This window comes from Ovis aries, chromosome 6 (assembly GCF_016772045.2).
Source record: "Ovis aries strain OAR_USU_Benz2616 breed Rambouillet chromosome 6, ARS-UI_Ramb_v3.0, whole genome shotgun sequence".
Taxonomy (NCBI): domain Eukaryota; kingdom Metazoa; phylum Chordata; class Mammalia; order Artiodactyla; family Bovidae; genus Ovis; species Ovis aries.
The window spans coordinates 36,624,472-36,641,567 of NC_056059.1; the positions used below are offsets into that span (position 1 = coordinate 36,624,472).

Consider the following 17,096-nt stretch of genomic DNA (forward strand, 5'->3'; position numbering starts at 1 on the left):
AAAGAAAACAAAAAAAGCAGAACTAAAACTTGAATCCAGGAACTTGTTCTTTGAGAGTAAAGATAAAAATGAAAAGAATGAAATAGAAAACCTCTGGTAAACGTGGAAAAAAGAAAACTGAACAATACTAGTAATCAGAAATAAAGTTTGCTGTGAGGGATATGGCAGTTTTTGAAAGATTGTAGAATACTTCATGCCATTTTATGCGAAGAAACATGAACATAGATGAAATTAAAAGTTTTCTGGAATGCATAAATCTTGAGAAGAAAATTGCCACACGAATCCAAAAAGTACTTTTAGTAGTCTGTTTTAACTCTAAGAAAATAAATAGATGTGTAGTCAAAGATTTATGTGAATAGTAGCATTATTTGAGACTAAGGATTATGTTCTTATTAAGGACATGTCTGAAGCCCATTACATGAGATGGAGTCAGAGCTGTGTAAAGTTGAGTGAGGTCCTGAACCTCTTGGAATGTCAATTTCCTCATCTGTAAATGGGTATAGAATATATAGTGACCTCTCTTTTCATTTCTTAATTTTGCTTTATAAAAATCTTAGTCTATAAACTAAAAAAAGAAGAGACTCTTAATTTCTTTTTATACAAAACATGCCAAATATATAAAATGGAAAACTCCAATAATTAGGGCCTGGCAGAAGCTGTACAAAAGGTATTTTGACATTTTGATTGGCTCAGTTTAATATTAGAAAATACTTAATAGAGAGTCAAAATTTGAATTGAATTTTTTCCTTCAAATCAGCCCTAAAATTTAAAGGATAGGTTGTGTGTGTTTCCATAAAAATATGTGAGGATAAATATTTTCCTTTTCCTGAGTCACATCCAGTGACTCAGTAGTATCTTTTCAGCTTATGTTCTATACTGTATGCACAGTATATAATTTTTTTCAATGAGGCTTTTTAAAAAATCCTATAACACAAAATAGTGATGTGATTTTTGTCAAATCTAAATATCTATAAATGCTCCTTTAAATTTCTGAATATGATAATCATAACTAAAAGTTAAAGCAAAGGGAATAAATATTGAAGATTGAGTGTATTTGTTTTAATATAAGACACTGTAGAAAATTGAATTAAAATCATGGAAATAATTTAGAAATCCATTATACAGTTACAAGGAAATAATGCTGTAATTATCTTATGATGTTGATACTGTGTATCAACTTTTAGTATTTTCAGATGATACTAAAAATACTGTATTCTGTTAAATAAGCAAATTAAAAGTTTCATTTTATTTTGATGACTAGTTACAGGATCTTCATCCTTAAGTTGAAACAGACATCACATAATTGTCTTTTAAATTCTTACTCATTAAAAAAAAATTGAGAGAATATAAGTATTATCTTCTAGAGGAAAAGGATAATTCTGTTAGACCTAATGGTTCCCATTAAAACAATATTTTATGGGCAGGATTTTACACACCCTAGAAAAGAGAACATGGTGAAGTTAAAGGACAGACAGAAAAAGAGAGCACGTGCTTATTCAAGATGTCTGGTTTCAGTAGATTTGGAAGTTTTCTTTATTTCAAGTCAAGAGATCTAATTAATCACTTGTCAACAAGCGTTCTGTGCATCTAATCACATGTAAATTTTATAGACTAATATTGCTGAGTATAATCATTTCTCAAGAATGTTTTGCTAATAGAAATAAAGAATGAATATATTTAACTATGTCATAGAATATATTTCAGAGTAGACTTACTATCTGTTTTGAATGACCATACCAGGAGAACATTGACTTGCATTATCACTTAAGTAGACTTGGGTAATGAAATTGACCATAATGCTGGATTTGCGCATGTGCTTATTTTTTTAGTTTTGAATAATTCCTTCATCAACATTAGGAAGTGAACTCTTCCATATTCACGTATTTATATTGCATAAATAAAAGATTTTCTTAGCAAATCAGTCAAAGGCTCTGAAGAAAATTCATTATTCTTAGCTCTCTGCCGGAGATAAAAAGCTGCATGTAGATGGAAGTCTTTCACTTTAGCTTATTTGCTTATTGCCTTTTTATTAGTGTCTTAAAATTACCTCCGTGAGCCAATGATAACTATGAAAGCAGTCCCTATTTCTGACATTAATATTCTTAGAAATCTTGCTCTTCATAACTTGTTAAGCATATCCCACAGAAACTGTAGACGTGATTGGATACCTGACCAAAGCCATTTTGGAATCTGATAAACCTTAACTGTGACTGACACTGTCATAAAACTAAATATGCAGTTATAACCTTTTGTAATGTTTTAGACTTTGGGGCAATAAACTGTAAATTGAGATCATCTTATTAACTTTTATAGCTCGAAGAAAATCACAGAGATCACTAGCCAAGGCTTTCATGTTCTATATGAAGAAAATCCCAAAAGCAGCCAAGCTAACCAATAATCTGACTATGATTGCCACTAATTAACTACAGATTTACAACCGGAACCTCTCTTTTCTGATTCCCAGTGGAAAACATTCTCTTTTCAGAATACTTTCTTTAGAAAAATTCTGTTTTAAAAAAGCCTGGAAGTATGGACACGTTAAGTAGTATCAAAAATTTCAAAGGCCTATTACAGAAACACAAAAATATAAATTTTTATAAATTTGACCTAAGAGAAGTGTATTAGCAAAAATCAATATGATTTAATTACTAAGTCATTATTGATTTATTCATGTATTTTGCATCCTGAGAAAGGCTCTTTAAAACTAATTTAAATGGCTCTGGTCATTTTTCTTTAAGCTCTGAGGAAAATTTTGATGTATGGCCTTTTATTAACAGAGTAAGTTTTCCAAATCGTATCTAAAGCACTTAGAATGTTTAAAAATACATTACCATGTGTAAAATAGATAACCAACGGGAATTTGCTGTATGGCTCAGGAAACTGAAACAGGAGCGCTATATCAACCTAGTGGGGTGAGATAGGGAGGGAGTTTCAAAAGCCTGTATGTATACCTATGGCTGATTCATGTTGAGGTTTGCCAGAAAACAGCAAAATTCTATAAAGCAATTATCCTCCAATAAAAAAAATTTTTTTAATTAAAAAAAATTGTGGTTGTGATATCTAGATCATTGAAGTTGTAATGAATTTTAGTTGCAAGGATCTAGAACCGTGCTAATCAATGTCTTCTTCCACAAATCAACAGCATCACGATCACTGGGGAATTTGTTAAAAATGCAAAATCCCAGCTTCGCCTTCCCTCCACCTAGACTTACTGAATCAGAACCTGTGTGTGAGCAGGGTCCCAGGTGATGCTGATGCACATTAGCGTTGAGAAGCACCTACTCAGAGAGTTACGAATCTCAGAACCTGGTCCCGATTATTGTCATTCCCTTCTCTGTTTCTTCCCCACAATTTTTCATCTTCTCCTTCCTGCTCACCAAACAGGAATATAAAAATGCCATTGTGTGCTTAAATAAACAAAAAGAAGATCAGATCAAAAGCGTGCAGAAGGAAGGAGAGGAAATGTATCTTCCTTCTGAGACGGCGTGGCTGGCTGACGGGCTGACTGCACTTAACATTGTCTGTTGTGTTTCTAGTATCTTAGCAGATCTATGTTCTTTCCCCTCCTCTAGGTTCTCCCAGAGTCATTATTCACACTGGCCACTGCTCCCAAAAGCAAGGTTGCGTAACTGCATGAAAAGTGGAGTACAGGACTAAATTATACAGTGTTTAATTTACAGAGGGTGAGCCACAAAGCATCAAAAGTCAGGACTGCCCGTTCCAGCTGAGGACAGAGAGCAGCAAAGGATTTATTATTGGTTATGTAACCTGGAAACCTCTCTGAATAGCAGACATTGTGAGACAGAAATCGTAATTAAAAGCAAAGTTTAAATACCTAAGTCCATGCCTCCATATACGAAGATGACTCTAGTGAGTGTTTCTTCTAGTGAATGATGGATTAAAAGTCTAGTGTAGTGATTAGGAGCTTAGACTCTTAAGCTAAAACTCTTGGTTCAAATTCCAGCTCATCTACTTCTTGACTCTGTGACTGTGAGTGAGTTACTTAACCTCTCTAACCTCTTCATTTGAAAACACGGAAAAGAAAACAACTGTACCTACCTCCTTCATGGGGTTATTGTAAACAGTAAATGAGAAAAGCGGTGTAAACAATACTTAGCACAATGTCTGAAACATAGTGAGCACTCAGTAATCATTAGGGTATGTTTGTTTGTTCATTCATTCATTTATTAATGAAGATTCTTCTCATAAGTTTCTCATAACTACACGATAGCATTTTCTGTGCAGGTTTTCTGGGATTTGGCTATGGTCTGTGGCCATGACAAAGAGCTACAGCTTTAGCTAAAGGGATTCTCTGAGGCTGAAGAGTGAGTGTCTGTTGATCACCTCTAGGATAATGACTGCTGTATTGGGTATGCTGCTGGTGGTACTTAGTGTCATGACAAAAAATGAGAAATGTTATAGAGTCCCTTAGATTCTAAACGGAAAGAGATGAGACGTATATGGAAGAAGCAGCACATTCATATGCTGAAAATCCTGTAGTATAAATAATGCCTGGAACGATTGAAAGGCAGCCATGAATATTGATCTTGCTATTAGCACTTTGTATTCTCTGCAGGTGTCTTTTACAAAGAGGAAATTGAAAGTGGGAGAACTATTAGATTTGTTAGGCAAAACGGTAGTTTGGCATGCACAAAAGATTTTTTTTCTTAATCTGATACCTTTGAATCTTGATTTACAACGCAAGTAAGCACTACAGGGCAGAATGTGAGAGAGTACTGCCTCTGGTGCAGTTAGAACAGCCACCAGCCTGCACCCTCACTGTGCTAAGGTACAAATCAGTATTCTAGCATTTCACTGTTCCAATTTATATTGACTTTTTTTTTTCTTTTACTACTTTTCAATACTTTCAAAGAATTCAGGATTTGGAGAAAATGAGAAAATTGAGGAAGTTTATAAATGCTCGATAGAAGGGCTATAAATTAGGCATTAAGATGAAACATTATGGAACTCGAGGTGTTTTTTCATCGTGAGGAACTTAGGCAGAAGAGGTGGCTCAGGTAGAGTCCTGGAGAAAACAGTGTTTGTTCCCTGTTCCCTGCCTCCCCCACCACCCCTGCCCAATGCTTAGAGCAGTCTTAAGAAGATGCTCCTGTCTGTAGGTCTGAAGGGAATGGGCAAGAGAGATGGACTTGGGCTGGGGGAGCTAAAAACAGAAAAGCAGTCAGCCGCAATTAACATTTAGGAAAGTGGGAAGACCCCGGACTGAGGACCACGGCAGTAGTCTGAGAGGTAGAGATGGTTTTGCCGAGATCGCTTTTGAAACTATCTGTCGTGGACATCTTAAAATGGAGAAAAAAATGCTGTCTGAAACTAACCACCCAGGGCCATCTCTAATCTAGAGACAGGAGAAACCAGCATCTGTCAGTGGGTGATAAAATGTCACATGAGGGCTGCTCAGGGCCTGGCTAATAGTTTCAGCCCAGGATCCCCTCATATGTTTGGTTCACAGGCTCTGGTCCTCTGCTTAATCTGACTTCCTTTCTTTTGCTTCTTTTTCAGCAGTGCCCACGTATCCCAAGTCAGCAGTGTGTCAACAACTGGAGAGTAAGTGGTCCAGCTTGGGCTTTTTTCCCCTCCTTTCACTTACTAAGCAGTTAAAAAAAAAAAAAAAAAAAAGCTATTCTAATGGTGTGCTGCATTGGAAGATTAATACAGTACATAACCAGTGATGATTTTTTGACTACCCAGAGGAAAAGACTAAATAAGAAGTGTTCCTATTTGAGTTTCTGTGTGGGCGTGGGACTGGAGAGAGCTTGGCCATGTGAGATTTTCTGTTTATTTCAGTCAAAATAATGTTAGTCAGTTAATATGTGCAAAGCAGTCTTTGTGATTTAAGAAGTGTCTTGCCACTAAAGGTGAAGGTATGAACATAATTTTACTTCTTCCTTCATTTGTTTTAATCAGCCTCCATTTATTGACCACCTGCAATACACTAAGCATAGTGTTAGGTGTCTGAGGTTAAATAAGCCTTGGGCACTGTGTTGGGGACTTCCCAGGCTGATAGAACACAGCAGAGGAAGGAAGTTAGTGATGGCAACAAGTCCTTTTCCCTCTGGGCAGTGGCAGTACTCTGCTATTAATAATTACATCCATTGCATGTCTTTTTCCTTTTAATTCTACTGCTTCTACTGCTGCTGCTGCTGCTGCTAAGTCACTTCAGTCGTGTCCGACTCTGTGTGACCCCATAGACGGCAGCCCACCAGGCTCCCCCGTCCCTGGGATTTTCCAGGCAAGAACACTGGAGTGGGTTGCCATTTCCTTCTCCAATGCATGAAAGTGAAAAGTGAAAGGGAAGTCGCTCAGTCATGTCCAACTCTTCGCGACCCCATGGACTGCAGCCTACCAGGCTCCTCTGTCCATGGGATTTTCCAGGCAAGAGTACTGGAGTGGGGTGCTTAATTCCACTTTAATTCCACTAGTCACGAAAATCAGAATTCCAGTTATCTACCCCCACCTACTACTCTGGCCACACTGTTCACTGTGCCTCAGCCATATGACACTGCTGGGGCCTGGGTGGGCCGTTTGGAGCATCTTCAGCAGCAAAGATAAGGGGGAAGAGGAGTGGTGTGATATCAGGTGGTATGATAAGGAGGAAGAGAAAAGAATTAGAAGAGGCACTAATTAGCATACATTTGGATCTAATAGGGCTTCCCCAGTGGCTCAGATGGTAAAGAATCTGCCTGCAGTGCAGGAGACCGGGGTTTGATCCCAGGGATGGGAAGATCCCCTGGAGAAGGGAGTGGTTATCCACTCCAGTGTTCTTGCCTGGGATTTTTTTCTCCTCATTAGACAAGGGAGCAATCAGAGGGCAGATTTGATCTCTCTTATCTTTATGAATTTTAAAGAGATTCTAGAGTTATGCCAAGACAGACGTGTTCTTGCCTGTTTGTTTCGTAACAACTTTTACTTCTTACGTGACTTGTATAGTGTTGGAAAAGCTGTGGGTTTGGTATGTGTGTATATATTAATTTATTTAGATCCCTAGGTACCACTATTAGGTCATGTCAAATTGTTGGGATATGGAGTTCAAGATATTAAAGTTCTTACGCCCAAGTCAGACTACACTTGCTCATTGTCTTAAAATAGTTTTAATGAAATTACTATAAGTCTATTATAAAACTACCTTTGGAAAATCTAAAAGTTCTTAAACTGTTAAATTTTCAAAACTCATTTTATTTAACTAAATGTATTTCTCAGTCTGACCATTTAAAATTATATTTTTTTATTTTAACAGTTTTGTTGAGGTGTATATACAAAAACTGTACGCATATTTAATGGACACAGAAAAGGAAGCAAATTAGTGATGGCAACAAGTCCAACTCAATAATTTGTTGAGTTTAGATGTGATTCTTTTTTCAAGTGAAGGAAACCACGCTTTGAGGACTGTCCATTTAGAATTCTTCATGCCTTCTTATTCAGAATTAAATAATGAAGTGATAAGAGTTTAGACACATTGCAAGACTATATAGCTTTAAAAAAGATACCTTATCTGTCTCATTATCACTTTTGTCAGCCCCTGTGCTTACCTGTTTTCTGAATAAAATAAATCTGTCCTTCTCTCTTCAATAGTATATATTGGGATGTTTGCATGAATACATTTTCAATCATATTGGGATGTTTGTATGAATACAGTTTCAATCATTTATATCACAATTTAACTGAATAGAGATTCAGAAAGTTTTACCCTTCTGTTATTAAGAGTAATTGCTCTGGTGAGTTGTTCTTTTTTAATAGCATTATTTTCTATGTAATTTTATCTTCAAGAGATTCAGATAGTAGGAATCATAAAATTATTTGTGCCAATTTGCTTTGTAAGTCATACTGTCTTCCCCTGCAGAACCGGTATGAAATCTGGAAGATACTTGCCTTTGTAAGAATAGGTTCATTATTATTCTTTGAGGAAAAAAAAATCTTTCCTCATTCTGCCTTGTATTAAATGATCCTTATTTCCTGAATGCCTCCTATAATTGTTGCTGGATCTGCTGTGAGCATTTCAGTAATTCTGGACCCACAAAGATGGGAAACACAATTATCTGATTGGTGGAATATGTTCCATTTAGTTTCGTTTCTCATTCACAGTGCAAATATTGGAGGATTAATTCCTCATACTGTCTTTGCTCATGAAGTGGTAGTAGATATTCCATTGGAAATGCTGATATTTCCAATATTATGGGGACTTTTTATTGAAGAATAGTTGATTTACAATGTTGTGTTAATTTATGATTGTACAGGAAAGTGATTCATTCAGGAAAGTGATTCATTTAAATATTCTTTTCCACTATGGTTTATCATAGGATACTGAATATAGTCCTCTGTGCTATACAGTAGGACCTTGTTGTTTATCCATTCTGCATTTTAAAGCTTGTATCTGTTAACCCCAACCTCCCAGTCCATCCCTCCCCCAACCTCCTCCCCACTTGGCAGCTGCCAGTCTGTTCTCTATGTATGGGACCATATTTTTAAACACAGTTATTGATTTTTTTTTAACCAGGCTCTTAGAAAGAACCATCCGGTCAGCTGTAGAACAACATCTTTTTGATGTTAATAGCTCTGGAGGCCAAAGTTCAGAGGACTCGGAATCTGGGGCATCATCATCTTCCTCCACATCCACCAAACAGCGACGACGCCAGGCTAAGGAGCAGGATGAAATTCGACACAGCAGAGATGTGTGAGTTGGCATTGATACTCTTGTTTGCATTTGCTCTCTTCCTTTAAAAATATACGATACATGTCCGAATTCATGATTGTTATAGCACTCTCATTTTAGTATTCACGTTAAAACTTTAAAAGTTTTCATTTTGACCTTTCTAAGCTTAGTTAACATTTGGAAATTCACACGTGATTGAATAAATATTTCATTTTCATCTGGATGTTTCGTATGTGATGGGAAGCTACCTCTGGTTTAATACATTTCATGGTTTTCTTGTCCGTATCTTATTTAGAAGGATCCTGCACCATTGGAGGAGAAAATTGCCAGCTGCCTGTCTAGAGGTGGTTTTTTCCCTTGTTAGACAACATTCAGCTTGCTGTTAGATTTTCTTATGAGCCAGCAGATTCCCCTACTTATATTGACCTGATTAAATACCAGAACATCCCTGGAATGCTCTGACAGATGATTATGTTTTCGTATAAGAAAGGCTGAGCTCAAGTCTAACAAAAGAGGAAATGCTTGAGTTCTTTATTATTACAATGGCTCATTTTAAAGCATTCTGTTAGCATGAATTTCAAGAAGAGTATTACAATAAACTCTTTTCTCCATTAAAAGATTTGATAAAATACAAATGAATAATTACCATTCATGTTATTGAATAATCATGATTTAAATTAAAGAAAATAAATTTATATATAATAGACTATATTCTCATATTTTTCCTGAAAGTTTTGCCTACTGTATCATTTAGTCTCTATAAAGTTATTTTGTACTTCTTATTAAATGTCAAAGGCTAAACCAAACCCTAGTTCCCAACATTCTTTTTCACCCAGACTCATAATCTATGTCAAAATGTTTACGGGGAAAAAGAAACTTATCTTTGCTTACAGAAAGATATAAATAGTACAAGTAAATTCCATGCTACACATGCACATTATTGAGATATTTAAGAGCTATTTTAGCAAATATAATTTTAAAAATAAAAAAGTATCAGTTATATAACCCGCTGACTTTTCATGTGACAATAAGCAACACTTTTTTGAAAACATTTGTTTTGGAGCTGGTGGGTAGGAGGGGGTGCTATAACATTTCCTTTTAAAAAATAGGAAAATTATAATATAGGACATATTTACATTTAAAATTAGTTACTGAGTAAGCTTTATAGAAAATGTTTAAGAATATAATTAGTTTGTATACTGCCTATATTGTGTTATTCAGCAAGCACCAGTTATTCATTTAACACTGATCTTAGTCTCTGCTTTATTTTTTGCCACACTATATGCAACAGCTCTGCGTTTTTAAAATCCTTAGTGTGTCACGACATCATGCTTTCCACTCTTGTTGTTGGGACAGAGAGGAGCATGTTAGCACAAAGCTGGGCGATAGTCCTGGTGGCGGTAGGTGCATTGGGTGGACCAGGGAGGACCATAGCAGGGGTAAAGTCAAAAGTGAACAGGGTACTAGACAGGAAGAGAAATATGAAACAGAGCATAACCACTCGTGCAGAATTTAAACACAGTTTCCCACATCTGAGGATGTTTCCGTAGAAGTTACCTTGATTGTTCTCCTCTATCAACATCAAGGGAACAAAAGGAGATGGAAAATGGCAGAGACTAACTAACCATCTTGTTGCAGGAAGGGGGACCCCTTCCAGAGCCCGAAACCAGGCTCTTGTCTAACACTCAGAAATGAATTGTCTGAGGAGCCACATGTGCTGACAAAGCAAGAGACTTTATTGGAAAAGGGCACCCGGGTAGAGAGCAGTAGGGTAAGGGAACCCAGGAGAGCGGCTCCGCCATGTGGCTCAGCTCACTGTCTTGGGTTTTATGGTAATGGGATTAGTTTCCAGGTTGTCTTTAGCCAATCATTCTGACTCAGAGTCCTTCCTGGTGGTGCAAGCCTTGTTCAGCCAAGATAGATGCCAGAGAGAAGGATTCCGGGAGGTGGTCGGACATGTGGTGTCTCCTTTTGACCTTTCCTGAACTCTTCCGGTTGGTGGTGGCTTATTAGTTCCGTGTTCCTTACCAGGACCTCCTGTCGTAAAACAGCTCATGCAAATAGTTACTATGGTGCCTGGCCAGGGTGGGCGGCTTCAGTCAGTGTGCTTCCCCTGACAATCTGAAGAGGTGTCCATGAAGCTCTAGCTTTTTCCTCCTCTGGAGTTCCTTTATTGTTCATCCTTCTCACTCATCATGGTCAACTGTGTTGAGTGAGAGAATCTTGGCGTGCAGACTGTTTATGGCAGGAGAAACTTACAGTCTCACCTGATTCATTTCCTTGGTATGTGGTCTGGGCGATCAGAAGGCCCCTTTCCATGCTCCTTGTTAGCCTCACCCTCCTGGTCACAAGGCCCCTCCTAACCTGTCACCCTGTCACCATCATGTCTTGAGAGGCCTTCTCCTTTAGCTTTCGGCCAGTACTGAGTGGCTGCTCGAGCTCCGCACGGCTTTGGGGAACAAGGCCCTACCTCTCAGAGCTCTAGCTCTGCTGCTTTTGCCCCCACCCGGGGGCCTCTTCAGTATGTCCCAAGAGATGCGCTTAAATGGTGTCAGACCTGAAAATGTTAAGAGTCGCTACTATAACCTATAGCAACTATGTTTTTCTCAGTGTTCACCTATGCATAATTGATCTGTTGTCTAAGATTTCTGTCAAGTTTTGCTTAAAAAATTAGGAAGAATTAAAGCTACACTTCACTATCTTCTATTGAAAAATCCATGATATGTTATTTTGCCTGCAACCATTTAGAAAAATATCCCCATGTTTCAGGGTGAGGTTGGAGAGTCAATAAAGTCTGTACTAATACCATTATGACATTTTTTAAAATAAGCAATGCAGAAGACAGACTAGAAATACTTTAATGTACATGATTTCCTATTTGTCTCAGTTTATAAGGAAACATGATCAGGCTTATATTATTATTTATTACACTAAAAATGTAAAAGTTTAAAGAATATATTCATTATGTGAGAGAGCTCAATTTAATTCTCATTTAAAAATTGGCCATCTACCAGGAGCATGAAAATATCATTGAATCTTGGTGGTGGATATAAGGAAGTTCATGGTGATAGTCCCTGTATTTTTCTATGTTTGAAAGTTTTGTAATAAATATTTTTTAAAAAGTAAAGCATGGCTATTGAAAATGATTTCAATTTTCTAAAACACAATGAACTAAAAAATTATACCCATTTTATTATATAAATATGTTAAATTCCTACTGCAAAATAAAAATTGTGCTATCTTAGAATATTAAAAAGTTTAGTATTGCCAGAACATTACATGCATGTAGGGGAAGGAGGAAACTCTGAAAAAAGCAAACCTGAGATGTGGAGAGTGAGAATGAGAGGCCGCCAGGATCTAAGTTCAGATTAAATTGCGGTGACGGCAGCTGTGAGAGTCGTGATATTACTGGAAGGATCGTGCTCCTGTGCTCCTCAGGGTTGCGCAGGGACCAACTCACACAAGAGCAAAGAGCATCCTTTGAGGACAGCAGGATTTCCACCTAAGCACAACTGCTCAACTAGATTTGGGAATATTTATTTGAACAGGATTTATTCCAGTCATTCATTCACTATTCAAAAAGATTAGAAAATAAACTTGGTCCTTTAGTTTCTAAAAATAATTTTTAGCTTTTGTATTAATCTGCCCAAGCTGCCATAACAAAGTACCACAGACTTAAACAACAGGAGTGCATTTTCTCACGGTTCAGAGAGGTCGAAGTCCGAGATCAAGGTGCTGACGGGGTGGGTGCTTGTTGAGGCCTCGCTGCCTCGCTGACAGTGCCTGCTCGGTGCGTGTCCTCACACGGCCTTTCCTCTGTGCTCTCCGGTGTCTGCCTCTTATAAGGATGCCTGTGCTCTTGGATTAAGTCCCCACCGTCATGACCTCATGCAACCTTAATTACCTCCTCAGAGGCCCTGTCACACTGGCAGGTAGGGCTTCCTCATATGAACTGGAGAGGTGGGGGGACACAGTTTAGTCCTTCAGTTCAGTTCAGTACCTCAGTTGTGTCTGACTCTTTGTGACCCCATGGACTGCAGCACGCCAGGCTTCCCTGTCTATCGCCAACTCCCACAGCTTCAAACCTAAAAATTCCTCCATTAAAAAATTATAATTGGAATTATACCCCTGGAATTAAGAAAATACAAAAACAAAGAAAGAGACATAGTTAAATATTATAAATATTACAGTAAACTCATTGTGAATTTGAGAGAGATTTGAGAGTGTTTCTATATGTCCCTGCATGTTAATCCCTAGCACCTTTTCCTCATGTGTTCATTTATTTTATACTTGGAATTTTTCTTATAAATGTAACATACATCTTTTATATAATTTTACTAAATGTATGTATTTGTACATTAAAGGTATAAAATAAGGCTAGATTAAATATGGAGTATTAACAATCACCAAGATAGTGTAATGGTGAAAATATTATGACAATATTTAATTCATAATTTTGCCTCCATGATAGCCTAAGACAGGATATGAATTTAAATTGCAGAATAAATATTTAATTTACTCTGTTTCATTTGGGGATATGATTGATAGTAAAATATGTTCATTTATTTTTACGCTTTGGAGCTCACTTATTTCAAATACAGTTTTAGGTGGTTAGGAGTTATCTTTGTATATTTTTAAAATTGAATTATAGTTGATTTACAGTGTATTTCTGCTGTACAGCAAAGTGATTCGGTTACACACATATATACATTCGCTTTTATATTCTTTTCCGTTATGCTTTATCCCAGGGTATCGAATGTAGTTGCCAGTGCTATACAGTGGGACCTTGTTGTTTATCCATTGTATATGCGACAGTTTGCGTCTGCCAGCCCCTAACTCCCACTCCACCCCTCCCTCCCATCCCCTTGGCAACCACCAATCTGTCTTCTACATCCGTGATTCTCTTCCTGTTTTGTAGTTAGGTTCATTTCTGCTATATTGTAGATTCCACACGGAAGTGATACCACGTGGTATCTGTCTTTCTCTTCTGACTTAACTTCATTTAGTATGGTAATCTCTAGTTGCGGGGAAGTACCTTTAAGGTCACACCATGACAGAGAGTAAGTCTCATTCACTTGTACCTGACCAAATGGTGCTGCTGCTGCTGCTAAGTTGCTTCAGTCGTGTCCGACTCTGTGCGACCTCATAGACGGCAGCCCACCAGGCTTCGCCGTCCCTGGGATTCTCCAGGCCATTTCCTTCTCCAATGCATGAAAGTGAAAAGTGAAAGTGAAGTCGCTCAGTTGTGTCCAACTCTTTGCGACCCCATGGACTGCAGCCTACCAGGCTCCCTCCACCCATGGGATTTTCCAGGCAAGAGTACTTAGGGTGCCATCGCCTTCTCCGAAATGGTGCTGCACTGATGGTTTAATTTGTTCTGTGATGTAGTAAAAGACAAACATTTTGCCAAGTACTTTAATTTTGTGAAAAACCTCTTAAAAGAGAATGTTAAAATGCTTAAGGGAAGCATTTCAAGAGCATTAAATGAATTAAATTCTGTAATTAAAACTTCTAAAACTAAGTCATGAAGGAACTCTAGTTATAAGCTTACATTCAGAAACTGGTACTGGGAAGTAGCGAATCTATATTTCAGTTGAAATGCTTTCTTTGTATTCCATAGTTCTTGTTATATCATTTTTACCAGGATCATCTAATATAGTCAGATTTAGGTATTAATGCATTTATATCGTGATAAAATGTCTTTCTCAATTGGAGAAAATCAGTGTCCCATTCTGGAGAAAAAGATGTATTTCCTTTTCAGATTTTTCTTAATATATTATATTAATTTATAAGATCCATGTATGTGTATGTATGTATGTGTATAAAACCTATGAATAATGGAAAATGTCTTTGCAAGTTTGCACAATTCCCCTGGTTTTGAATACAGATTACTTTCGGTACAGATACAAAAGCTTTTCATTGGCAGAAACACAGCCCTCGCCAGTTTGCCTTTAGGAATAATTTCTCTTTTAATCTGATACATTTGGCACCAAGTAGTCTCAGGAGTAGCACTGTGCTCAGATTTTTATAAAAGATGAAACATGGAATTTCTAGACACTCTTCTTTCTGCATGATGCATTGTCATTAAAACGTCCTTTTTGCCTTTTAAAGTAAAATGAAGCTATTTTTTTTTTTCAATTCAAGGGGACTTCTCAACAAAGAAAATATTCCTTCTGGCTTCAGCAGTCTTGATGAATGTATGTTGAATGCTTGTGAAGTGGAAAAATTATATGAAAATACTTCTGGTTATATTGGAGAAAGGGGTAAACCTAAACGTCAGAAATCCAGTTCCAAACTTTCTGAGCTCAATGAAAATCAAGATGGTCTTGTGGTAAGTGCATGATTCTATAAAATGTTTACTTGTAGCCAGTTAGGAAATACCACATCTCTTTTCCATGCTTTGTAAAAAATAAAAATTAATGTCAAGCTCGAGTTTCACAGAATTATAGGACATGAGTTCTGAAAGAGACCTTAGAGGTACTAAGTATACACACTTTTATTTCTTTTTAATAACTATAAAAATCAAGTTACGAAACACTGTATTTTGCCAAAGGAAGCAGAAGCAGCACAAACTTTGATTTCTATGTTATTGAAATTGGTCTGACTTTTGTCTCATTCTTTTGAGCATTTTTAAACTTTATTTTTAGAATAAAATTATCAAATCATATCATTTTTCCTTATTTTCCTCCATTTTATCTGTTCTTATCTATATGAATATAAAAAATTAATGAGTTTAAAGTGAGGTAAAAGAAAAATACATATGGAAATAGGATCAACTGTCTTTGTGTTCAGAAATCCCTTTGTGTTCAGAAATCCCTTTGTGTTCAGAAATTTAATTTCAAAGATATACTCTATAGTTTTTTTCCCCTATATTAATCAGAAGCAAATTAGTCTCCTAAACAGTTACCTCAGACCTAAATGCTGGTTCATGAATTTGATATATAAGTTATACAAGTGAGTTTAGTCAATAACTCAATATAAATCCAGTTTAACTATAAATATACATCATCCTTTATTGTGTATGTTCAGTTTCTTTGAAAAGTGAGAACCAAAATCTGTCTTCTGATTTCCTTTAGCTTTCAGAAATTTAATCCCCCCAAAAAAACTGAAGTTGAATTTTATAACATGAACTGGAGTCCCTAATAAAGATAGGTAATAGCCATTCTCTCACAGTGTTTTAAAGCCTCTGTCTGGTTTATCTCAGCAGTTTTTACCTCCATGCTGGGTTTTCTATAAATTTAACAAACTCATGGGCCACCTATTTTCCCATTGTCAGTTTCTGCCTGTGCTCAGAGAAGATTCCCAGTTTAATTCCTTAAAGAAAATATGCATAAATGCAACTCTGGGGAAAGCATGTTTACTCTATGCCCCTCAGATGTCTTGATGCCCTGTTTCTGGAAGCAAACTGATCAACTAGAGTAAACACAGCCACCCACCTCAGACTGGTATCTGACACCATTCTACAAATACAGCTTCCCAGGTGGTACTAGTGGTAAAGACCCCATCTGCCAGTGCCGGAGACATAAGAGACACAGGTTTGATCCCTGGGTCTTGAAGACCCCCAAGAGGAGGCTGTGGTAGCCCACTCCAGTATTCTCACCTGGAGAATCCCGTGGATAGAGGATCCTGGTGGACTATAGTCCATGATATCGCAAAGAGTTGGACATGACTCAAGCGACTTAGCATGCATGCAAGCTTTGGAACCATTATACATTAAATGGTTTTTAACACTAGCTTAATTCTTATTTGAAGGAAAAGTAAAATTTTTAATAAACTAAATGATACTAACTCCATTAGCTCTTTATTTGGCCCATGATTTGTTTTCATCAATGTTTTTTCCACCAGGAATAGTATCTTAAATTAGCTAAGTGGTAGTAGCTAATGAAACTGGAAAAGTATATTTACTCCTTAGAATACACGTGTGATTGCTAAAACTGTGGACATAGTTGATACTTAAAAAACATTTGGATGAGAGAGCTTAGTTCCATTCTGTTTTTTTTTTTTTTTTTTTTCTGTGAAAGGATTTGTCCCCACCTTAGCTGCCAGTTTCCACATTCCAGGATTGTGCAGGTCACATGTTAACATAAGTGAGCTAAGTGGAACGTGTCTCTGTTGCAATGAATAATTTAAAGCACTGCCAACACAACTCAGACAGAAGCAAAACTTTCTCATCTATGAAGTGAGGGTATCCTCAGAGATATTTCCTGACTCTCATATTCCATTAATGTTAAATCTCATCTTCGCAGGTAACCACAAAGCAAATAGCCAGGGAACATGACAGTGACTGCTGTTTAGACCACACCCTGAAAGTGAACTTGTGCTTCTTAACTTCCTACTTACTTCTAAACTTCTATTTTTACTTTCCCCCTCTCTCCTCCAAAACCTTCTCTTATTCCTTTACAAGTTCTTTATACACTGACTAAACTTT

General features: G+C 37.0%; 1 protein-coding gene across 23 annotated transcripts in view; it reads left to right on the forward strand.

Annotated features, from left to right (window-relative positions):
* The window catches only part of FAM13A (family with sequence similarity 13 member A), a 340,765-nt gene that overhangs the window by 270,160 nt on the left and 53,509 nt on the right, over positions 1-17,096 (forward strand). For 12 of the 23 annotated variants that reach the window (XM_060416890.1, XM_060416884.1, XM_060416886.1 and 9 more), the window contains 3 exons: positions 5,521-5,565; positions 8,513-8,689; positions 14,813-14,999. In XM_060416890.1, the coding sequence (XP_060272873.1) occupies positions 5,521-5,565; positions 8,513-8,689; positions 14,813-14,999 (409 nt within the window). The remainder of the gene's footprint in view (positions 1-5,520; positions 5,566-8,512; positions 8,690-14,812; positions 15,000-17,096) is intronic. The other 11 variants (XM_060416885.1, XM_060416887.1, XM_060416894.1 and 8 more) reach the window with 2 other exon arrangements.